General features: G+C 39.1%; 1 protein-coding gene across 8 annotated transcripts in view; it reads right to left on the bottom strand.

Annotated features, from left to right (window-relative positions):
- Positions 1-240: 240 nt before the first annotated feature.
- The window catches only part of Dhps (Deoxyhypusine synthase), a 94458-nt gene continuing 67859 nt past the window's right edge, over positions 241-26839 (bottom strand). For all 8 annotated transcript variants that reach the window (XM_070090031.1, XM_053782042.2, XM_053782035.2 and 5 more), the window contains exons 8-9: positions 22174-22299; positions 241-7856 (exon numbers count right to left, since the gene is read on the bottom strand). In XM_070090031.1, coding sequence (XP_069946132.1) covers positions 7758-7856; positions 22174-22299 — 225 coding nt within the window. In that variant the 3' untranslated portion in view covers positions 241-7757. The remainder of the gene's footprint in view (positions 7857-22173; positions 22300-26839) is intronic.

Raw genomic sequence — 26839 nt, 5'->3', positions numbered from 1 at the left:
ACCAACTTGTCGGTATTTATTACCAAGGTTTATACCACAGTATAGAGTAGAGACTCCTTTATCCAAAATTCCAAAATCAAAGTTTTTTGAGTGTTAATGTGACACGCCATAAATGGATCATTCGGTCTGTTGTCAGCATCAGTTACTTAATAATTACCACATATTTTGTGCTCTCTTGTGTGAAGATATTTTTGAAAATGTGAAAAAGGCCTATGGGTAATAGTAAAAAAAAAAAAAAAAAAGGAGAAAGCATTTATGTTTATCTATATTACAGAAAGTCAGGTTGTTGGAAAAACTTGAGAGCGATGTAAGTGTGAAGCATCTAACTGAGAAGTTTGGCGTTGGAACAACCATTATCTATGACCTAAAGAAACATTATTATCATTATAATCAAAAAGAAGTGCTAAACCACTTGGGCTATACAGCGCTGACCTAAAGAAACAAGACCAAGCTGTTGAATCTATGTTGAAAGTGATGTACAGAAGTTAAAAAATAGAAAAGCATTGCAAAGAGGGAAAAATGAAGATCTCGGTCGTGTATTGATGAGTGGATTCATCAATGTCAGAGTGAGCATATGCTGCTTAACAGAATGCTGATCATGAAGAACTGGTTAGATAAGTACACTTTCTTGCACGAAACAAACATAAAACAAGCGTTACTATTCTTTTCACAGCATGATGTCCAGCAGCCTCTCCCTGGAAATCCCTTTGGAGTGCCGTCCCAGTTTCCACAGTGGCTGTTGGTTAATAAGTTTGTTATACAATTGGCCCCAAAGGAGCATATATCTCAGCATTTCAGTATCATCTGAAATGTGTAGTGATACTTGGGTTTTGGTGAATCACCCGCATGTCACGGGATCTACTGGTAATTCCAGTCAAATCTCACCTCCACCTATTAGCTACAGCTAACATAATTAGAAGTGGGTATGGCTGGACTTAACTGGGTATTGTAACGACCCAATTTCCCCTAGTTTGTGGTAGGGGAAGTATATCCCGGTATAGTTGTCTTGAGTAGGCTGATACAGATGCATAGTTATTTCCTCACTCGTCAATAGGGAGTCACTTTGGTCACTCTTTATGCGATAGGGTGATATCTTGTCCCTTTGTTCATAACAATTGAATGCATACCGCAACACAAACTTTTACACTTTATAGGGATAGTACAGCGGATTATACACTCGTGTTTTTTTTTTTAATACTGGTTTTCCTAGTGGAGATTGACAGTATTTCAGAGTTTACCACACAGAGTCGTTATTTTCTTTGTTATCAGAGGGAGATTTGTGACTGTGTTCACACTCTGGTATCTGAATTCAGCCTATCTTGTTGCCCTGCCCAGATCGCCCACCAGTTCACATCCGCACAAAGAACTGCTGAGTTCAGCTTTATATCTCTTTCTTGCTACACATTGTAACAAGGAATATCTTAAGAAGGTTGTTTCCTTGTTGTTTAGCCGTATACTAGAAGTCATAATATCCCAACTTGTAGGACACGTGGGGCGCAGGTTTCCTCTTAATTTTCCAGCTAAGGAGAGGAAGGCATGCCTCGTGACACTGGTACATATACATGTTCCTCAAAGAGCTATTTGTGAGGAAGGAAGAGTCCACTAGCCACTTCCAGGAGGGCCTATGTCTCTCAGAGGGCTGAGGGATACCCCTTTTACTGGAGAATTTTCTCCACACTGATTATGAAACAAGCAAGAATCTATCGTGATGAAATGAATGTTGAAAGTAACTGTGAACATTCAGCAGGCTGGTTACAAAAATTTAAGAAAAGACACAGCATTAAATATAGCCTCTCCTCACTTTACAATGGAGTTTTGTTCCTAAGACCACATTGGTAAATGAATTTGTCACTAAGTGAGGAGCATACTATAATGGTAGTGGATTTGTGTCAACCATCTTTGATATTGTTTTAATGTCACCTTTGCACCATTTATAACATTTCTGGTATATTTTTAAATGTTTATAAAGTAGTGTACTTTATATTGTAATAAACAGAATAGAGGAAATCAGCTCTAATATACATTTTTTAGGTATGCATACTGGTCAGAGAACCCGTCGTAAGTCCGAGTTGTCGGTAAATGTGTACGTCACTAAGTAAGCAGAGACTGTATTTAACCTAAATGGTCAACTGCTTGTAATGAACAAAGATATATTTCCCTCTGTTCTTCTTACATCATCACTTAGTATTTCAAGTTGAAGTATTGTCTGTCTTTATGTACTGAATGGTTCTTCAGTTTTTTTGTACTTGGCAGTATTTTTGTCTTTCAATATTACTCAGTTTAGCTGCAATTGAACATTTACAGGACACTATCACTCGTGTGAGTCACATTCAGTATGTGAACTGGACCTGAGTGGACGTGTTCTCTTTCTACTCACTGTCTTGATAAAGATAGAGGTGTGCAACTGGATGTGTGTGTGGCTAGGACTGCATATTGAATTGTGATGGTTTTTTCATGCATTTTAAAAACATTTTATGTTTTTAAGTTTATTGATTTTACTATTTAATAAAAGTACATTTGTACTGTAACATGACCAAAACAAACCTACAGTGTGCAAATGGCTGCTTTTGTGTATTACTACTGTATACATACCGCAATTTTACCTTTGCTTTTTATATGTAATAATGTTCCTTTAATATCAGGATCGTTTGAGGTAAGTAAAAATATTACTGGGTGGTTTGATGGTAAACAGGCGAATTAGCCTACTGATACTACCTGTAGTCCATCTGACTTCATCGCCTGGTTTACCTTAGCCTACTGGTGGTAAGTCCCAACAAATTTTTATGATTATGATTATTCATCATTTATGCAAAATAGTTTACATGATTCATTATTGATCATATACAGGAGCTTAGATTGCTGTCTAGTATGGAAACACTTCTCTAGGCTTAGGTTGAGGCCTATAAGCAATGTAACCATTGGCCTCCTAGACTAGAAAATTTACCCAGACTTATTTTGGGAAAAAATAATGTCTTCAGTGCCGTAAAATACAGTATCTTCTTTTTGTAAGGAGTTATTTTTTTTTTTTTTGGTACAGTACTGTGTTTAGACTTGGGGTCCCATCCCCAAGCTGTCCCATTTTATAAATGCAAATATTCCAAAATCCAAAACATTTCCAGTCCTAAGGATTTTGGATAAAGGATTCTGAACTGCAATAGTACTTCATATGACTGATGCAATAGGTCAGTATTATTAATCGAACACATTAGGTTGTTTACATCACAGAATTAAATCTATGGATTAGAGGTCTTGCAACAAGCCTCCAAACCTCCACTACCCCCTGCAGTGAATGACCAAGACAGGTTAATTTATGTAAATTTGTTTAATTGGTAAATTAAGCTTTCCATATTCAGTTAGCACATATAATTTTATGAGCTTGTACTGCTAGAATGAAGCTAGTGATGCTGTTGCCTTTTTATAACTGAACATACCTGTTAATACCCCTCTTGTTGGCTGCATGACATCACAATGTATTTTGAGTTTATTTTGTGCAGGCATGCAATCACTAGATTAATATGACCTCTTGTTAGTTTTTTTATATTTATGCATTTTCTGTTATTCTCAATTCTCAAAGCTGCTTCAGTAAAATTTAATTTTCCAGCTATTTTTTTTTCAATTTGACACTTGAGATGAATTCTTAGCAACTCCAAAAAAAATCATTTGCAAACCACATTCCTATTTTCAAGAGCAGTCTTTTGAAAATCACATTTCCATGTTATTATTTCAACTTGTGCCCCTAAATTCTAAATAAATTTCTTAACCCTTTCAGTGTTGAGACCCCCTGCTCTCAAATTTGCTCATGGGGTTGAAGAATTTAAAAAAAAAAAATTATTTTATCTTATGAAATGATAGAGAATCTTTTTCTGAAGGTAATGAAACCAAAAATATGAAATTTGACGAAAACTTACAGAATTACGATCTCGCAAAATTAGCAATCTGTGATATTTATGCATTGGCGATTTGCCCACTTTGTGTTCTATTTTTGGTCAATTCCATTGTTCCAGTCTACCAAGCTCAGCTATTTCACTAGTATTCCTTCCATTCTACTGAGTACAAGAAACCACCCATTTACCTATTTCAACTACTCAATAAAGTAATCAGAAATTGGTGATTTGGCCAATTTCATACAAGATTCAATTATTGCCAGTTTGAAAATATGGTCCAGAATAAATAATGTAGACATTCCTGGCACTAAATAAGCATTTTCTCTGTTCCTTAGCTACATCTCCAGGCCCCTCTTATATTACACTTGCTTTTCATTTTTAATTTTTATTTACACAAAAAATAGAAGATTTACTGTTATGCAGACTACTGCATTATTGTATAAATAATGTCGGTGCATTCCTAAATGTGCATTAGACTGGCCAGTTGGAGTCATCACACTGTGTAAAAACTATGCACATAAAGGGCCCCAAAATATGGAATTCATTACCAGAAGATACTAAAGTAACCCGGTCTGAAAATCAATTTAAGACTCTTCTCAAAAGTCACTTAATCACCCTAGACTAAATGCTCAATACTCAGTACTCACATACTCGATATATATTCCCATATCATAATTTCAACAATTACTTTCGAACCTTTTATCCATTGTCGACAGGAATACAATTGAATCATCGTTTCACAAAAAGCATTTTTGAATATATGAATATTATATACATTAGATTCACTTATAATTAATAATCTACTGTACAACTATGATATAATTCTTAGTGTTAAGTAGTCAGTAAGCCAATAATGTTAAGTTGGCCCATAATGCCTAGGCATAATAGAGGCTCTCTTTGCATTGCAACCCACTATTGTAAATACATAATCTCAATGTACTATTTGCAAAGACATAAATAAATAAATCACTCAGCACCACCACACCCTCCATCACTCCATTTAAGGCCTTTTCATCACCCTGTCTCCTCTCTGGTAATTAACAATACAGTATATATACAATACAATTTTTATTTGTGCAGTATAGTGTAGCTTACATGTAATAAAACATGGTAGGTGCAAAAGAGCCACTGGTATGCAGTGCATTTTGGGCAAACAAGACTATTAAGTAGGATTTATTGTGCAGTTAACTACAGTCATATGTACAGTAAGAAAGGTTATAACTAATGAATAAATGGTAAAATTTCAGAAGGAATAATAGTAATGCTGGAGATGCTAAAAAGAGAGAGGCATGAAAGTCTAAGTGCTTTTTAAAGAAAACTAAGAAAACTGTATGGTTAAATTATAACAGTCCCTGATATTGTATTAACTATGCACATTTTCTATTGAAGCAATGAATTGTAACTGCATCAGACACATGCTTCCCTCAAACATTACTCAAGTAAGTTTTTTATTAAGTGCCCTCTCATAATTTTGTCCAAATTAAGAGAGGTGCTGGACAATCCATTGCTAGAAAATCAGTGTTATACCTGTAGAGGAATGGGAAATTTTTCATGCTTGATCAATTGAATGGAAGGCATAGTAGCAAAATCAGGAATTGAGTTAATGTGAGCAATGGAATTGGCCTAAAAGAGCCACAGAATGGGAGAAATTGCTCCACCTTTACACTTGTGTAATTTTGTATATTTTCCATCAAATTTCACATTTTTGGTGTCATATAAGAAAAATTCTCTTACAATTGTATAAAATAAAATAAAGGGTGAAAGTTGAAAGTGAACATGGATAAGAGTATCAAATGATTTAGATAAAGAAAAATTGGTGTCACATTGGGAGGGAGTGAGTATGGAAGAAGTGAATGTTTTCAAATATTTAGGAGTTGACTTGTCAGTGGATGGGTTCACGAAGGATGAGGTTAACCACGGAATTGATGAAGGAAAAAAAGGCGAGTGGTGCACTGAGGTATCTGTGGAGACAAAGAAGGGAATGTACGAGAGTTTAGTGGTAGCAACACTCTTATATGGGTGTGAAGCACGGGTTGTAACTGGAAAGGTCCTATCTAAGGGCAATGTGCAGTGTAAATATTATGCAGAGAATTCGTAGTGTGGAAATTAGGTGGTGTGGAGTTACTAAAAGTATTAGGAGGGCTGAAGAGGTGGTTTGGTCATTTAGAGAGAATGGAACAAAGTAGAATGACTTGGAGAGCATATAAATCTGTAGGGGAAGGAAGGTGGGGTAGGGGGTCATCCTTGAAAAGGATGGAGGGGGTAAAGGAGGTTTTGTGGGCAAGGGGTTGGACTTCCAGCAAGTAGGCATGAGCATGGTAGATAGTGAATGGAGACAAATGGTTTTTGGGACCTGACGAGCTGTTGGAGTGTAAGCAGGGTAATATTTTTGTGAAGGGATTCAGGGAAACTGGTCTTGAGTCCTGGAAATGGGAAGTACAATGCCTGCACTTTAAAGGAGGGATGTATACGCTGTCATATCTGAGCACCTCTGCAAAGACAGTGAAAGTGTTGATTGATGAAAGTTTTTTTTTTTTTCAGGGGTCACCCTGCCTCGGTAGGAAACCGCCAACGTTAAAAAAAAAAAAAAAAATCACAACACTGTCCACACTTTAATTTTGGGGTTGTGACAGTGAAAGGGTTAACAAAAGTCAGTCAAACAAATCTTTCTGAAAAATTTCACTTATGCATGAAAACATTCCTTTATAAAATAATATGGTTGCAACTTTATTATACATAAAACAATTTTGATAGAATTTAATACAGATAAGTTAGGAGAGATTAATCAAAATTCTGCCAAAGTTAGTTACCTCTGATGCTGTATAACCCTTGTGGTTTAGTGCTTCTTTTTGATTAATAATTTACCTTTGAGTTTTCCTACTCTTACAGCCATATCCCAGGCTAGGCTGTTGCTGCCCACAGTTGAATTAATTTGACACTTGGGGAAGGAACATGTGTAGTTTTCTCTAAGATTTCTACACTTGTTCCAGCAGTTTCTGATATCTTCTGGCAATATATTTAAAAGTCTCAGACCATATATACTGATACAATATTCTCTTATTGTGCCCACAGTACCCCTGTCTTTTGCTGGGTTTGTTTACTCTACACAATCTTCCCATATCTTAGTAATATTTAAAATCAATGAACTACAACAGCTTTTTAATCTTGCCACTGATTTTTGCACTTATAGCAGAAATGAGTACTACGTTACAGGCCAAGTTGGAAGGTTCTGGCTATAAAGCACAACACACGAGGCAGTGTGACAAAAAAAAATTACGTGCCAAATTCAAATGGAGTAAAATGCAGGCACGGGGGGAGATCAGGGCTATGAAGCTCAAGTGTTTATACTCTGTTAAAGGGTTCTGATAATAACTTCCATTAAAGAACTGTTCATTCACTAAAACGGATTTTGGCTTTATTGGCGCTTATTCTTTCCTGATATACAATGACTTGTATATTCACAGTATAAAAAAGGTTAAATTACCTGATTTTTTTTTTCATATTCAACTGTCTTGTCTTACCTTTAAATAAAATATGTATACAAGTGGACCCTCAAATTTCATAACCCCTTTTCTGAATGTAAAACTATAGTTATTCTCCATAAAATGTATTTTTTGTTAATATTTTTGGGTGTCTGGAATGGATTAATTGGATTTACATTTTTTATTATGGGAAATATAAACAAAAAATACATTTTATAGAGGATAACTATAGTTTTACACACATAAAAGGGATTATGAAATTCTAGGGTCCACTGCATATAAATTCTTTGACAGCACTGCACGACCCTCATTATGGGTTTAGCACTTACATGTAGTTGTGATTGTAATAATAAATTCATTGAGCTCCTGACACTAGGCTAGAATACTGTCATTACATTTCTTCTGTTTGAACATCTCGATTTTGGTAGTAGTGTCTTGCAAATGTCTCGCCAACCAGGAGTGGGAACACAAATGATGCTTCACCATATACCTGTAAAAAGACTTCCATCAATCACTAGATATGTTTAAGTCGCTTCATGACCTTAGTAAGGTAACCCGTACTCCACGAGTCCAGCCTTCGTACGATACAAGTTTTTAATATAGTTAAATATCAGGCTTGGAAGCATTCAAGTGTCAATGGGGGGGAGTGTCTTCATCCAAAGAAACGAGCCTGCCCTCCCCTTCTCTGGATCAAACCTAATTGCCTCTCATTTCCTAAGTACTGTATGACCCCTCCAAGTTTATCCCTTCCCCTAAGTACTAAAGTCACTTGAAAGTTCTACTCTCTAGTTATCAACATTGAAGGTTTGTAGCTAAATGGATGAGGCATTTAAAGATTATTGCTGGAAAACTAATATTTCTGTTTTCCAAATTTCTTCAATAAAATAAGCCAACTGGCACCTATAGACTACAAAATTATTCTTAAGCTTTTTCTAAGTAGGATATGCCAGAATTTAAAGTGTGAAGCTGGCTAGAAGAGGCATTGTCCAATTACTGCATGAAAACTAATTTGTTTTGATAAAGTGGCATATTAAAACCTGTAGAAAAATATTCCATTTTAAAAATAATGTTGGGAAACTGGCATCTACACATACCAAAAACATTCTCACCCTCACAAAATAGGATACAGAATTGTTAAAAGTTTGAAGCCAATCAAAAGAAGCTTTCTAAAGTTAAGGCACAGACAACAAATCAAGATTAGCTGTATAAAATCAAGAAAAGGGCACGTGCCCATCCTAACAGTTCCATGAATCTTTCCCCTAGTTTTTGTTCACCAGCATTGAAAATCTGAAGCTTATTAGATGAGATAAACTCACGTTATAAACAAAAACTTTAGAGGAAAACAAGAATGCTGTACATAAGTATATAACTAGCTCTACAATAAAGCTAAATGAAAACACATTTAACCCTTTGACTGTTTCGGCCGTATATATACAGTGGACCCCCGCATACCGTTGGCCTTACATAACGTTAAATCCACATACCGATACATTTTATAGCTAAGATTTTGCCTCGCATACCGCTAAAAAACCCGCTCAACGCTGTTCGTCCGAGACACGTCTATGTGAGGCATGAGCCAGCCTCACATGTTCCGCCGGTGGCATTGTTTACAAGCCAGCCTCCGCAGTAACATCCAAGCATACAATCGTAACATTTCGTATTATTACAGTGTTTTTGGTGATTTTATCTGCAAAATAAGTGACCATGGGCCCCAAGAAAGCTTCTAGTGCCAACCCTGTGGTAAAAAGGGTGAGAAATATTATCGAAATACAGTGGACCCCCGCATACCGCACGCATCGCATACCGTACAATCCGCATACCGCTCGCTTTTTTCGCAAAAATTTTGCCTCGCATACCGCCCAAAAACCCACTCACCGCCCTTCGTCCGAGACACGTCCAATGTGCGGCCTGAGCCACGCTCACATGTTCCGCCGGTGGCATTGTTTACCAGCCAGCCTCCGCGGCAACATCCAAGCATACAATCGGAACATTTCGTATTATTACAGTGTTTTTGGTGATTTTTTCTGGAAAATAAGTGACCATGGGCCCCAAGAAAGCTTCTAGTGCCAACCCTACAGCAATAAGGGTGAGAATTACTATAGAGATGAAGAAAAAGATCACTGATAAGTATGAAAGTGGAGTGCGTGTCTCCGAGCTGGCCAGGTTGTATAATAAACCCCAATCAACCATCGCTACTATTGGTGGTACAGCTGCTGCTGTACCACCGTCAGCTGCTGCTGCACTGTCAGCTACTGCTGCACTGTCAGCTGCTGCTGCACTGTCAGCTGCTGCTGCTGTAGCATCATCTGCTGCTGCTGTAGCATCGTCTGCTGCTGCTGTAGCATCGTCTGCTGCTGCTGTAGCACCGTCAGCTGCTGCTGCTGCTGTAGCACCGTTGTTGGTGTGGCTTATTGAGAATACCAAGAAACAATTAACCCCAGAGGATTTGCCACCCAGGATAACCCAAAAAAGTCAGTGTCATCGAAGACTGTGTAACTTATTTCCATTGGGGTCCTTAATCTTGTCTCCCAGGATGCAACCCACACCAGTCGACTAACACCCAGGTGAACAGGGAAAAATGCCTGGAACTAGTGCTCATATTGGTGAATTTAAAGCCAGCAAAGGTTGGTTTGAGAGATTTAAGAATCGTAGTGGCATACACAGTGTGATAAGGCCTGTTCTGGAAGAAAATGCCAAACAGGACCTACAGTACTCAGGAGGAAAAGGCACTCCCAGGACACAGTGTCTCATCAGTCATTGCTGCATCTTCAATAAAGGTAAGTGTCATTTATTCTTCATTTAGTAGAGTAGTACATGCACAATATATATTGTGCATGTACTACTCTACTATTGTGCATATATCCTTCTCTTTGTGTGTAGGAAAATGTATATTTCATGTGGTAAAAATTTTTTTTTCATACTTTTGGGTGTCTTGCACGGATTAATTTGATTTCCATTATTACTTATGGGGAAAATTCATTCGCATACCGAACATTTTGCATAACAATCAGCCCTCTTGCATGGATTAAAGTCGCTATGCGGGGGTCCACTGTACTGTAGTACCATGGTCAACTGCTGATGCTGCTGCTGCTGTAGCACTGTCAGCTGCTGCTGTTGTAGTACCGTCTGCTGCTGCTGCTGCTGTAGTACCGTCTGCTGCTGCTGCTGTTGTAGTACCGTCTGCTGCTGCTGTAGCACTGTCAGCTGCTGCTGCTGCAGCACTGTCAGCTGCTGCTGCTGTAGCACTGTCAGCTGCTGCTGCTGCTGTACCACCATCAGCTGCTGCTGCTGCTGCTGTAGTACCGTCTGCTGCTGCTGTAGCACCGTTGTTGGTGTGGCTTATTGAGAATACCAAGAAACAATTAACCCCAGAGGGTTAGCCACCCAGGATAACCCAAAAAAGTGTGTCATCGAAGATGGTCTAACTTATTTCCATTGGGGTCCTTAATCTTGTCTCCCAGGATGCAACCCACACCAGTCGACTAACACCCAGGTGAACAGGGAAAAACGCCTGGAACTAGTGCTCATATTGGTGAATTTAAAGCCAGCAGAGGTTGGTTTGAGAGATTTAAGAATCGCTGTTGCTGGATCAGTCAGCTGTTGCTGGATCAGTCAGCTGCTGCTGCACCACGGTCAGCTGCTGTTGCACCATCAGCTGTTTCTGAACATGACTCGTCCCGAACCTGTCCGTCCAGCCTGAGCGCCTGCCTTGCCGTCATTGTTTACAAGTCAGGGTGGCCGGTTGCATGCATACATTCGATACATTTTGTATTATTCCATTATTTATAGTGCTTGTAACTGCTAAATAAGCCACCATGGGCCCAAAGAAAGCTTCTAGTGCCTACCCTGTGGTAAAAAGGGTGATAAATACTATCGTACCACGGTCAGCTGATAAATTGGACCAGTCAGCTGTTGCTGCACCACAGCTGCTGCTGCACCATGGTCAGCTGCACTACAGCTATTGTTGTTGCTGCACCACCATCAGCTGTATTACTCGAAGATGTAGAGAGAGTGTTGTTGGTGTGGCTTAACGTGAAACAATTACCGAGAAACAATTAACCCCGGAGGGTTAGCCACCCAGGATAACCCAAGAAAGTCGGTGCATCATCGAGGACTAACTTATTTCCATTGGGGTCCTTAACCCTTTGACTGTCACGGCCGTATATATACGTCTTACGTCCTGGTGTCGCAAAATTTCAAAAAAAAAAAATAATATTTTTTCTTATGAATCGATAGAGAATCTTTTCCCGATTGTAATGACACCAAAAAAAAACGAAATTTGATGGAAAACTGACGGAATTATGCTCTCGCGAAGTTAGCGACCTCGGCGCCGTTTATAGATCGGCGATTTCGCCCGCTTTGAGCCCTATTTTTGGCTAATTCCATTGTTCCAGTCGCCCAAACTCATAGCTATTTCTTTAGAACTCCATTTTTTCTATCGATTGAGTACAAGAAACTGCCCATTTACCGATTTCAACTACCTAATAATGTGGTCAGAAATTTGCAATTTGGCCAATTTCACGAAAACTAAAAAATATGACAATTTCAAAATAAGGTCCAGAATGAACAATGCAGACATTCCTGGCTCTAAAATAACATTTTCTTTGCTCATCAGTCGTGTTTCCAGGCCCCTCTGATATTACTCTTGCTTTCTATTTTGAATTTTTATTCAAACAAAAAATTGAAGACTTACTATTATGCAGACTACTGCAATACTGTAATAATTGTATAAATAACATCAACCCATTCATGACTGCATATTAGAATGGCTAGTTGGACATTTACTGGAAAATGGCATCATTTGCTTACTTTTGAACATTGGCAAAAATCAAACATTTCCCCTACTTTGAGCTCCATTTCTAGGTTCTTTTTATAGTAAAATCAATCAAAATCATCTCTATTTCTATAATATGTCTTCCATTCTATCAAATGAGACCAACAAAACGAGAATACAACCATAAATACTATACGAAAATAGACCACAAAGTCGGCATTTTAATTAAAAAAAACGGTCGGAGTTTTTTTTTCTCATGCACTGCGTGCTCCAGGATTTTTTTTATATGGTGCACACTGACCACACAGACCCATTCTCTCACATGTAGGCCTACCAGCTTTCTCCTGCTTGATTTGAAGCCGCTAGAATTTATGAGTATATATACGTCAAACACGGTACCTCGTAAGACGTATATATACGGCCGCGACAGTCAAAGGGTTAATCTTGTCTCCCAGGATGCAACCCACACCAGTCGACTAACACCCAGATGAACAGGGAAAAATGCCTGGAACTAGTGCTCATATTGGTGAATTTAAAGCCAGCAAAGGTTGGTTTGAGAGATTTAAGAATCGTAGTGACATACACAGTGTGATAAGGCCTGTTCTGGAAGAAAATGCCAAACAAGACCTACAGTACTCAGGAGGAAAAGGCACTCCCAGGACACAGTGTCTCATCAGTCATTGCTGCATCTTCAATAAAGGTGTCATTTATTCTTCATTTAGTAGAGTAGTACATGCACAATATATACTGTGCATGTACTACTCTACTATTGTGCATGTATCCTTCTCTTTGTGTGTAGGAAAATGTATATTTCATGTGGTAATTTTTTTTTTTTCATACTTTTGGGTGTCTTGCACGGATTAATTTGATTTCCATTATTTCTTATGGGGAAAATTAATTCGCATAACGATAATTTCGCATAACAATGAGCTCTCATGAACGGATTAATATCGTTATGCGGGGGTCCACTGTATATATATGTCTTACGAGTCAGTGTTTCGGATGTATATAGAGTGGACCCCCGCATACCGATTTTAATCCATGCAAGAGGGCTCATTGGTATGCGAAATAATCGGTATGCGAATGAATTTTCCCCATAAGAAATAATGGAAATCAAATTAATCCGTGCAAGACACCCAAAAGTATGAAAAAAAAAAATTTTTACCACATGAAATGTTAATTTTAATACACACAAACTGAAAAAGGCATGCACACTTACATGACACTTACTTTTATTGAAGATCTGGTGATGATTGATGGGATGGGAGGAGGGGAGAGAGAGTGTTAGTGTTTAGAAGGGGAATCCCCTTCCATTAAGACTTGAGGTGTCGAGTCCTTTTCTGGGGTTACTTCCCTTCTTCTTTTAATGCCACTAGGACCAGCTTCAGAGTCACTGGACTTCTGTCGCACAACATATCTGTCCATAGTGGCCTGTACCTCTCGTTCCTTTATGACTTCCCTAAAGTGTTTCACAACATTGTCAGTGTACAGGTTGCCAACACGGCTTGCAATAGCTGTGTGAGGGTGATTTTCATCCATGAAGGTTTGCACTTCAAGCCACTTTGCACAGATTTCCTTAATCTTTGTAGTAGGCAACTTCTTCAATTTCTCTCTCCCCTCCTCTGAACCAGTTTCCTCAGGTCTGGCCTCTTGCTGTTGAAGTTGATCTATCAGCTCATCAGTGGTTAGTTCTTCATTGTCCTCCTCCACCAACTCTTCCACATCCTCCCCACTAACCTCCAACCCCAAGGACTTTCCCAATGCCACAATGGATTCCTCAACTGGCATAATCCTCTCAGGGTTAGCCTCAAACCCTTCAAAATCCCTTTTGTCTACACATTCTGGCCACAGTTTCTTCCAAGCAGAGTTCAAGGTCTTCTTAGTCACTCCCTCCCAAGCCTTACCTATAAGGTTTACACAATTGAGGATATTAAAGTGCTCTCTCCAAAACTCTCTTAGAGTCAGTTGAGTTTCTGAGGTCACTACAAAGCACCTTTCAAACAGAGCTTTTGTGTACAGTTTTTTGAAGTTTGCAATAACCTGCTGGTCCATGGGCTGCAGGAGAGGAGTGGTATTAGGAGGCAAAAACTTCACCTTAATGAATTTCATGTCCCCATAAAGTCGCTCTGCCACGTCTGTAGGATGACCAGGGGCATTGTCTAACACCAGGAGGCACTTAAGTTCTAATTTCTTTTCAGTTAGGTAATCTTTCACATTGGGGGCAAATGCATGGTGTAACCAGTCATAGAAAAAGTCCCTAGTGACCCATACCTTACTGTTTGCCCTCCACAGCACACACAAATTCTCCTTGAGGACATTCTTTTGCCTGAACAGTCTGGGAGTTTCAGAGTGATACACTAATAAAGGCTTAACTTTGCAATCACCAGTAGCATTGGAACACATCAACAAAGTAAGCCTGTCTTTCATAGGCTTATGTCCTGGAAGTGCCTTTTCCTCCTGAGTAATGTAGGTCCTGCTTGGCATTTTCTTCCAAAACAGGCCTGTTTCATCACAATTAAACACTTGTTCAGGTTTCAGTCCTTCAGCCTCTATGTACTCCTTGAATTCATGCACATATTTTTCAGCCGCTTTGTGGTCCGAACTGGCAGCCTCACCATGCCTTATCACACTATGTATGCCACTACGCTTCTTAAATCTCTCAAACCAACCTTTGCTGGCCTTAAATTCACTCACATCATCACTAGTTGCAGGCATTTTTTTAAATAAATCCTCATGCAACTTCCTAGCCTTTTCGCTTATGATCGCTTGAGAGACGCTATCTCCTGCTAGCTGTTTTTCATTTATCCACACCAATAAGAGTCTCTCAACATCTTCCATCACTTGCGATCTTTGTTTCGAAAACACAGTTAAACCTTTGGCAAGAACAGCTTCCTTGATTGCCTTTCTGGTGCCCACAATAGTAGCGATGGTTGATTGGGGTTTCTTGTACAACCTGGCCAGGTCGGCGATACGCACTCCACTTTCATACTTATCAATGATCTCTTTCTTCATCTCTATTGGAATTCTCACCCTTATTGCTGTAGGGTTGGCACTAGAAGCTTTCTTGGGGCCCATGGTCACTTATTTTCCAGAAAAAGCACCGAAAACACTGTAATAATACGAAATATTCCGATTGTATGCTTGGATGTTACCGCGGAGGCTGGCTGGTAAACAATGCCACCGGCGGCACATGTGAGGCTGGCTGAGGGCGCACATTGGACACGTCTCGGACGAACAGCGGTGAGCGGGTTTTTAAGCGGTATGCGAGGCAAAATTTTTGCGATTAAAGCAAGCGGTATGCGGATTAATCGTTATGTGATGCCAACGGTATGCGGGGGTCCACTGTATACTCGATAATTCTAGTGGCTTCAAATCAAGCAAGAGAAAGCTGGTAGGCCCACATGTGAGACAATGGGTCTGTGTGGACTTCATAAAAAAAATCCTGCAGCACGCAGTGAATAATGAGAAAAAAAAACTCCGGCTGTGTTTTTGGATTAAAATGCCAACTTTGAGGTGTATTTTCATATAGTATTTATGGTCATATTCTTGTTTGCATGGTCTCATTTGATAGAATAGTGGCGATTTTGATTAGTTTCATTATGAAAACGACCTAGAAATTGAACTCAAAATGTTCAATTTTTACCAATGTTCAAGAGTAAACAAATCACACCACACGTCCAATAAACTTCAACTGGGGAGTCTAATATTCTTCCACTAGTGCACTGATATTATTTATACCATTTTTACAATAATGCAGTAGTCTGCATAACAGTAAATCTTCTATTTTTTGTGCGAATAAAAAATCAAAATAGAAAGCAAGAGTAATATAAGAGGGGCCTGGAGACATGACTAATGAACAGAGGATATGTTATTTTAGCGCAAAGAATGTCTGCATTGTTTATTCTGGACCCTATTTTGAAATTGGCATATTTTTTAATTTGCATAAAATTGGCCAAATTGCCAATTTCTGACCACTTTACTGGGTAGTTAAAATCGGTAAATGGGCAGTTTCTTGTACTCAAGTTATAGAAAAAAATGGAGTTCTAAAGAAATTGTTATGAGTTTGGTCGACTGGAACAACGGAATTGGCCGAAAATAGGGCTCAAAGTCGGTGAAATTGCCGATGTCATTAACCTCAGGGGAGCGTAATTCCATAAGTTTTCTATCAAATTTCATAATTTTGGTGTCATTAGCACCGGGAAAAGTTTCTCTATCATTTCACAAGAAAAAATAATTTTTTTTTTTTTCAAATATTTTGTGATATAGAATGACAGATTCAGAATGGGGCTTGTGACAGTTAAAGGATTAACCCTTTGACTGTTTCCGACGTATAAATACGTCTTACGAGCCAATGTTTCTGACGTATTTATACGCATAAATTCTAGCAGCTTCAAATCAAGCAGGAGAAAGCTGGTAGGCCCACATGTGAGAGAATGGGTCTCCATGGTCAGTGTGCACCATATAAAAAAAATCGGGGAGCCAGTGGTGCATTGTGGGAATGCCATTTCAGTTGTCCTTTTTCAGCATGTCTAGCGGTAAGAAATATGTGATTCCCCAGCAAATCTGGGACTCTTCTCTTCCCAAGTGATGCTCTAACACAGATGGAAGTGTCAGTGAAGATCAATTTCATGATTTGGAGGAGTTTGAGACCAAAAGCAATGGAGGAGGAGGAGGGGGAGGAGGGGAGGAAGAGGAGGAGGAGGAGGAGGAGGGAAGGAAGAGGAGGAGGAGGAGGAGAAGAGGAGGAGGAGGAGAAGAGGAGGAGGAGGAGGAGGAGGAAGAAGATGTAATAATATTGTTCCCTTGAAGCAAGAAAAAAAAAAGTCCACCCCATGACAGTGACAAGATAAGGGGAGATAACATCTGATAAGAGCTGACTTTGATGAGCGTAAAGGAGGGTAATATTACATGACCATCGCCCTCCCTTTGTTTTTGCTGGTACACAAACATTTGTCTGTCTGTCTATTTGTCTGTCAAGCTCCCTGTCTGTCCATCTAGCTCTCTGTCTCAGAGAGAGCCACAAGACTGTGTCATCACGTTTACTCACATCTTCAAGCAGAGTATAGCACTTTGTCTGGATTTCTTGGGTTATCCTAGGTAATTTACACTATGTATACTTGTATTTATGTGTACCTGTGAGACAGAGATAGGCAGACAGATAGAAAGAGAGACAGATTGAAAGATATAGAATGAGGGAGAAAGATAATTAGATAGAATGGAGGAGGGGAAGCAGCATCCGACCCCATTGTTTTGACAGGCGGTAAGGGTAGTGACTAATGAGACAATATGTCACTTTGACAGCTGCCGACTTCTGACTCAAAACAATTATAAGCCACACACTCCCACACAAGACAAGGAGGAGGAGGAGGAGGAGGAGGAGGAGGAGGAGGATGAGGAGGAGGATGATGATGAGGATGATGATGAGGATGATGATGATGATGATGAGGATGATGATGATGAGGATGATGATGATGATGATGATGATGATGATGAGGAGGAGGAGGAGGAGGATGATGATGATGAGGAGGAGGAGGATGATGAGGAGGAGGAGGATGATGAGGAGGAGGAGGAGGATGAGGAGGAGGAGGATGATGAGGAGGAGGAGGATGATGAGGAGGAGGAGGATGAGGATGATGATGATGATGATGATGATTTTGTTTGTTTTTGTAAACAAGTTTTGTAAACAATATATTGATAATTATGTTTGTGTGCTTATTGTGTTGTATACAACGAGTGTATATATATACATTGCACCTTACTTTGGTCTCATAGGCCACATAAGTTATGTGAAAAAATAAAATAGTGATAAAAACAAAAAACCTTCAATTACAAGTAAACTAAAGTTTACCGGGTGAGCGGCAGTCGCCGCTGTTGCCATACGCGGCTCATTTTCTGCAAACTTCACGGCTCTATATCTCGGTAAGTACCGATGGCAAAAAATTTTTTTTGGGACTAAAACACTCAGAAAAATAATCTTAACATTTTCATAAGAAAAAATAATTTATTTTTTTTTTTTTTTGAATATTTGGCGACATAGAATGACAGTTTCAGAGAGGGGCCTGAAACAGTCAAAGGGTTAAGGACCTACTATACTTGTGAAAATAAAATAAAAAAATGCCACAACTTCCTGAGTTTTCAATATTTCTCAGTTATAATCCATATTAAATTCTCTACAATCAGATAAGAATAAAAAGTCTGATTATATTAAGAATTTTCATACCTTCTATGAGCTACCACACAAGGACAGCAGAATGGGTGAAGTAAAATTTTGAACTAGAACCTACACATTTTTGGGGAGTGAGTTTGTGATACATGCTAAAATAGCCAATCCTTCCAAGGTATGGCAAGCATACTCTGTTTTTTTCCACAAATGTACGTATATTAACAATGTGCTAAACATACTATAAGTATATCAAAGGGTTTAACCAGTAGGGGTAAATATAAATTAACATTGCACACTAAACATATCACAAGCATATGAATTTGTATATAGCTGAAACTAACAAGCAAACTGATTGTATTTTCTCTGATGGGCAAAGGCTATTAACATTCCCCTTGATATTCTATTACTCTGATAGGTATACATGTTTGTATTACATAAACTGTAAGATGTGTATATTTTTGTTCATTTTTTTTTTTTTTGCAACACATTGGTTGTCTCCCACTGAGGCAGGGTGACCCAAAAAAGAAAGAACCACTTTCACCATCATTCACACAATCACTGACTTTGCAGAGGTGCCCAGCTACAACAGTTTAGATGTCACTCCAAACACCCACTATCTCTCAGACTCCTACTTTAAAGTGTAGGCATTGTACTTCCCACCTCCAGGATTCAAGTCCGGCTAACCGGTTTCCCTTCACAAAATATTACCCTACTCACACTCCAACAGCTCGTCAGGTCCCAGAAACCATTCACTCCTGTCTAACATGCTCGCATATGCTTGCTGCATGTCCAAGCCCCTTGCACCCAAAACCACTTTTACCCCCTCTCTCCATCCTTTCCTATGGCAATCCCTACCCTCCTCCCCTCCACTATACACCTCCAAGTCATCCTATTTTGCTCCATCCTATCTAAATGACCAAACCACCTCAACAAACCCCTCTTCAGTCCTTTGACTAATCCTTTTAGTAACTCCACACCACCTAATTTCCACACTACAAATTCTTTGCATAATATTTACACCATATGTTGTCCTTAGATATTACATCTCCATTGCCTCCAGCCTCCTCTTTGCTGCAGCATTTACAACCCATGCTTCACACCCATATAAGAGTGTTGGTACCACCATACTCTCATACATTCCCTTCTTTGCTTCCATGGAAAATTAAAAGTCTGGCAGGTTAAGGGCTGGACAATATAAGTGGGTTATTATAATTGTAAAGACCTGCCTTGGCATACAAACTATACCAGAAAGGCATTTAGCCTGCATCGATGGTTTATAAGATTCTGCAAAATTGATGCCTTGCTTCATCACATAAAAATGAAGCCTTCAGTTGGTGTCCAGTTCAAAATCCTTATCATGATAAAGCATGCTTATCAGTACTAGCATCACTTTGTTTTTCCATACTTAGAGTCAAGGGTTTACAAAAAAAATTTGGTCAGAAAAAATGTGAATGTGGCATCTCAACCTTCCAATGGCTATCATCCTTTGATTTCTCACTGCTTCTGGGAAGTGAATCCACAGTCTGTGCTCCTTCTATATGTAGGTTTTGCTGGTCCAGAGTTTAATGCTATCTGACTGTCAAGTCTACTATTCAGTGCTACACGGTTAAAGTGCTAAGTAAATATCACAACTACTACTACTTCGTCTGTTCTTCTCCACTGCATTTGCTGGATCCTGTTCACCACCTGGTGTTCTGGCTGCACACTTGCATTACAGAGTGCATGTGTTTATTCTGGTGAGTTCTTCCTGGATGAACGTAAGCAACTGAGCTTGTGCTACCTTTTCCATGTTCAATGCACTCTTTAGAATGTAGTATGCTACTGTGTTTTGTGGCAGAGAAAAGGGCTACCTTCCTATACTGTTTAAGGCCTAATATCTACTTAGTTGGGTTATGTATAAACACGAAAAGATAAAAATGGGTCACAGAAAATATAATGTTCAATAAGGACAAATTCCAGCTACTCTGTTAAGGAATTAAAAGCTAGAATGGAGTATAAGACAACTTCTCACCACACAATAGAATGAAAAACTAATGTGAAGGACTTAGGAATGATAATATCAGAGGATTTCACGTTCAAGCATCACAAGTGTCATTATCACATCTGTGAGGAAAACGATAGGATGGATAATTAGAACCGTTCAAATAAGAAATGCCAAGCCATTGAAGATTCTCTAAGTCACTTGTTCTATCTAAACTGGAATACTGTTATACACTAATAGCCCCTTTCAAGGCAGGTGAAGCTGTACATTTGGAGAATGTATAGAAGACCTCACTGTGCAGATAAGCTCGGTAAAGCACCTCGATTATTGGGAAGGTTCGAAATCCCTTAACTTGGGCTCCCTGGAGTGCAGGTGAGAAAGGTCACCTTGCCTCAGTGGGAGACAGTCGAAGTGTTAAAAAAAATACAATGGAACCTCTACTTACAAGTTTAATCCATTCCACGACCTTGCTCACATCTGGATTTGCTCGTTTGCAGAGTCAATTTTCCTCATTTAAATTAATTTAAATGGAATTACAGTGGTACCCTGAGTTTCGAACTTAATTCATTCCAGAAGGCTGTTAGAGTGCCGATACTGAATGAATTTGTTCCCATAAGGAATAATGTAAATTAGATTAGTCCGTTTCAGACCCCCCAAAAATACACTTACAAACGCACTTACAAAAATACACTTACATAATTGTTCGAATTGGGAGCAGTTCGAAACTAGGGGTACCACTGTAATTCGTTCCAGTGGAATTCCAGGCACGAGAAAATACTTCAATAATTTCCCTAATATCAACTCAACAGCTTATTTATCTATCACAATTCATGTAATATGACATAATAAACAATATTAATAACAAAGAAACATGATATGAATAAAATACATGTCATTACGTATGTGGCTAGTGGTGATGATGGTGGCCATTGTTGTTGTTGTTGGGGTTTATAGGGCCACCACAGTGGCCATTTCTGCTCCTGACTACATGTGTAGAGAACCTAGGATAACCCAAAAAACTCAGACACAGTGACTTACAAGTACTACACACTTAATGCTACACTGCTACTGCTGCATCATGTTGTCTGCCACTGCTACCTCATGATGTCTGCCACTATTGCTTCATGATGTCTGCCACTGCTGCTTCATGTTGTCTGCCACTGCTACTTCATGTTGTCTGCCACTGCTGTTTCATGATGTCTGCCACTGCTACCTCATGATGTCTGCTCCCACTTTTGCTAGTGTGCTGAAGAGCTTTCCAATATGTGAATGTTGAGGGGCAGTGCCAATCAGACAGGTACTGGGCAGTGACGTCATTTGTTTACTCTTGAACACTGACAAAGAATCGAAAATTTCTGCTACTTTGAGCTCAATTTCAAGGTACTTTTCATTGTGAAACCAATAAAAATCATATCTATTTTTGTAGTATATCTTCCATTCTATCAAATGACACCAAAAAAAGAGAATACAACCATAAAAACCATACAAAAATATACCGCTAAGGGGAGGCTAATGGCTGAGAAGTGAACTCCGTTATTTATGGTCCGATTTCTTTCATTTTTGGTGTACATACGTTAAGAAGCATCTTTCCATCATACATTGCCCAAGTTTCAATAAAATAGTCCAACAAGCAACTGAGATCCAATTCCCTAGATCAAGAGCAAGAGCCCCTCACCAGTGTCAAGGAACCTCCCTTGAGGCCCGCTAGCATCTGGAAATTTTGCTCGTATCTGGAAGCAAAATATCGACAGAGCGACTGCTCATAACTGGAAAAACTCGCACGTGGATGCCCTCATAAGTAGATTCCACTGTATTTTAAACTTTTTCCATCAGCTGTAGTATGGTGCTTTTTGTATTTAAACTTTGTTAATATTGCACACTGCACTTACTTTGACAGGAGTGGCATCCATCTTAATCTTGCCCCAAGACACAGCTTCATCAGGTCGAGCACCACTGTCGCTACCGTCCCACTCACTGGCTGTGTTTAAGAACACCGAGAAGTTGGCTCCATTTCTCTGTACAAAAATAAAATAAATATAATACTGTATATCCTAGGTAGTAGGTTGGTAGACAGCAACCGCTCAGGGACATACTACTGTACTGCCAATTAAGTGTGAAATGGAAGCCTGTAATTGTTTTACATGATGGTAGGATTGCTGGTGTCTTTTTTCTGCCTCATAAACATGCAAGATTTCAGGTATATCTTGCTACTTCTACTAACACTTATATCACACTACACATACATAGACAAGCATATATATACACACACACCCCTCTGGGTTTTCTATTTCCTTACTAGTTCTTGTTCTTGTTTATTTCCTCTTATCTCCATGGGGAAGTGGAACAGAATTCTTCCTACATGAGCCATGTGTATTGTAAGAGGCAACTTAAATGCCGGGAGCAAGGAACTAGTAGCCCCTTCTCCTGTATACATTACTAAAGTTAAAAGGAGAAACTTTTTTCTTTTGGGCCACCCTGCCTCGGTGGGATACAGCCAATTTGTTGAAAGAAGAATACTGTATGTATATATATGTATATGTATGTATATGTATATATATATATATATATATATATATATATATATATATATATATATATATATATATATATATATATATATATATATATATATATAGATTTTTTTTTTTTTCAACAACTCGGTCGTCTCCCACCGAGGCAGGGTGACCCAAAAAAGAAAGAAAATCCCCAAAAAGAAAATACTTTCATCATCATTCAACACTTTCACCACACTCACACATTATCACTGCTTTTGCAGAGGTGCTCAGAATACAACAGTTTAGAAGCATATACGTATAAAGATACACAACATATCCCTCCAAACTGCCAATATCCCAAACCACTCCTTTAAAGTGCAGGCATTGTACTTCCCATTTCCAGGACTCAAGTCCGACTATATGAAAATAACCGGTTTCCCTGAATCCCTTCACTAAATATTACCCTGCTCACACTCCAACAGATCGTCAGGTCCCAAGTATCATTCGTCTCCATTCACTCCTATCTAACACGCTCATGCACGCTTGCTGGAAGTCCAAGCCCCTCGCCCACAAAACCTCCTTTACCCCCTCTTTCCAACCCTTTCGAGGACGACCTCTACCCCTCTTTCCTTCCCCTATAGAGTTATATGCTTTCCATGTCATTCTACTTTGATCCATTCTCTCTAAATGACCAAACCACCTCAACAACCCCTCTTCTGCCCTCTGACTAATGCTTTTATTAACTCCACACCTTCTCCTAATTTCCCCACTCCGAATTTTCTGCATAATATTTACACCACACATTGCCCTTAGACAGGACATCTCCACTGCCTCCAACCGTCTCCTCGCTGCTGCATTTACCACCCAAGCTTCACATCCATATAAGAGTGTTGGTACTACTATACTTTCATACATTCCCTTCTTTGCCTCCATAGATAACGTTTTTTGACTCCACATATACCTCAATGCACCACTCACCTTTTTTCCCTCATCAATTCTATGATTAACCTCATCCTTCATAAATCCATCCGCCGACACGTCAACTCCCAAGTATCTGAAAACATTCACTTCTTCCATACTCCTCCTCCCCAATTTGATATCCAATTTTTCTTTATCTAAATCATTTGATACCCTCATCACCTTACTCTTTTCTATGTTCACTTTCAACTTTCTACCTTTACACACATTCTCAAACTCATCCACTAACCTTTGCAATTTTTCTTTAGAATCTCCCATAAGCACAGTATCATCAGCAAAAAGTAACTGTGTCAATTCCCATTTTGAATTTGATTCCCCATAATTTAATCCCACCCCTCTCCCGAACACCCTAGCATTTACTTCTTTTACAACCCCATCTATAAATATATTAAACAACCATGGTGACATTACACATCCCTGTCTAAGACCTACTTTTACCGGGAAGTATTCTCCCTCTCTTCTACACACCCTAACCTGAGCCTCACTATCCTCATAAAAGCTCTTTACAGCATTTAGTAACTTACCACCTATTCCATAAACTTGCAACATCTGCCACATTGCTCCTCTATCCACTCTATCATATGCCTTTTCTAAATCCATAAATGCAATAAAAACTTCCCTACCTTTATCTAAATACTGTTCACATATATGCTTCAATGTAAACACTTGATCTACACATCCCCTACCCACTCTGAAGCCTCCTTGCTCATCCGCAATTCTACATTCTGTCTTACCTCTAATTCTTTCAATTATAACCCTACCATATACTTTTCCTGGTATACTCAGTAAACTTATTCCTCTATAATTTTTACAATCTCTTTTGTCCCCTTTCCCTTTATATAAAGGGACTATACATGCTCTCCGCCAATCCCTAGGTACCTTCCCCTCTTTCATACATTTATTAAACAAAAGTACCAACCACTCCAACACTATATCCCCCCTGCTTTTAACATTTCTGTCATGATCCCATCAGTTCCAGCTGCTTTACCCCCTTTCATTCTACGTAATGTCTCACGTACCTCCACCACACTTACATTCTGCTCTTCTTCACTCCTAAAAGATGGTATACCTCCCTGGCCAGTGCATGAAATTACCGCCTCCCTTTCTTCCTCAACATTTAAAAGTTCCTCAAAATATTCTCGCCATCTACCTAATACCTCCCTCTCCCCATCTACTAACTCCCCTACTCTGTTTTTAACGGACAAATCCATACTTTCCCTAGGCTTTCTTAACTTGTTTAACTCACTCCAAAATTTTTTCTTATTTTCATTAAAATTTCTTGACAGTGCCTCTCCCACTCTTTCATCTGCTCTCCTTTTGCACTCTCTCACCACTCTCTTCACCTTTCTTTTACTCTCCATATACTCTGCTCTTCTTATAACACTTCTGCTTTGTAAAAACCTCTCGTAAGCTACCTTTTTCTCTTTTATCACACCCTTTACTTCATCATTCCACCAATCACTCCTCTTTCCTCCTGCCCCCACCCTCCTATAACCACAAACTTCTGCCCCACATTCTAATACTGCATTTTTAAAACTATTCCAACCCTCTTCAACCCCCCCACTACTCATCTTTGCACTAGCCCACCTTTCTGCCAATAGTCGCTTATATCTCCCCCGAACTTCCTCCTCCCTTAGTTTATACACTTTCACCTCCCTCTTACTTGTTGCCACCTTCCTCTTTTCCCATCTACCTCTTACTCTAACTGTAGCTACAACTAAATAATGATCTGATATATCAGTTGCCCCTCTATAAACATGTACATCCTGGAGCCTACCCATCAACCTTTTATCCACCAATACATAATCTAACAAACTACTTTCATTACATGCTACATCATACCTTGTATATTTATCCTCTTTTTCATAAAATATGTATTACTTATTACCAAATTTCTTTCTACACATAACTCAATTAAAGGCTCCCCATTTACATTTACCTCTGGCACCCCAAATTTACCTACTACTCCCTCCATAACATTTTTACCCACTTTAGCATTGAAATCCCCAACCACCATTACTCTCACACTTGATTCAAAACTCCCCACGCATTCACTCAACATTTCCCAGAATCTCTCTCTCTCCTCTACACTTCTCTCTTCTCCAGGTGCATACACGCTTACTATAAACCACTTTTCACATCCAATCTTTATTTTACTCCACATAATCCTTGAACTTATGCATTTGTAGTCCCTCTTTTCCTGCCATAGCTTATCCTTCAACATTATTGCTACTCCTTCTTTAGCTCTAACTCTATTTGAAACCCCTGACCTAATCCCATTTATTCCTCTCCATTGAAACTCTCCCACCCCCTTCGGCTTTGTTTCACTTAAAGCCAGGACATCCAGTTTCTTCTCATTCATAACATCCACAATCATCTCTTTCTTATCATTTGCACAACATCCACGCACATTCAGACTTCCCACTTTGACAATTTTCTTCTTATTCCCCTATAATTTTTACAATCTTTTTTGTCCCCCTTCCCTTTATATAAAGGAACTATACACACTCTGTGCCAATCCCTAGGTACCTTCCCCTCTTTCATACATTTACGAAACAAAAATACCAACCACTCCAACACTATATGTCCCCCCTGCTTTTAACACTTTTGTCATGATTCCATCAGTTCCAGCTGCTTTATCCCCCCTTTCATTCTATGTAATGCCTCATGCACCTCCCTCACATTTACATCTTGCTCTTCTTCATTCGTAGAAGATGGTATACCTCCCTGGCCAGTGCATGAAATTACTGCCTCCCTTTCTTCATCGACATTTAAAAGTTCCTCATAATATTCCTGCCATCTACCCAATACCTCCAGCTCCCCATCTACTAACTCCCCTACTCTGTTTTTAATTGACAAATCCATTCATTCCCTAGGCTTTCTTAACTTGTTTATCTCACTTCAATTTTTTTTTCTTACTCTCAGCAAAATTTACTGACAGTGCCTATCCCACCCAATCATTTGCTTTCCTTTTGTACTCTCTCACCACTCTCTTCACCTTTCTTTTACTCTCCATATACTCTGCCCTTCTTATGTCACTTCTGCTGTGTAAAAACCTCTCATATGCTAACTTTTTCTCTTT

Source organism: Cherax quadricarinatus, chromosome 30 (assembly GCF_038502225.1).
Source record: "Cherax quadricarinatus isolate ZL_2023a chromosome 30, ASM3850222v1, whole genome shotgun sequence".
Classification (NCBI taxonomy): domain Eukaryota; kingdom Metazoa; phylum Arthropoda; class Malacostraca; order Decapoda; family Parastacidae; genus Cherax; species Cherax quadricarinatus.
The sequence above is the reverse complement of the archived record's forward strand: the minus strand, read 5'-3'. Positions and strand labels throughout refer to the sequence as shown.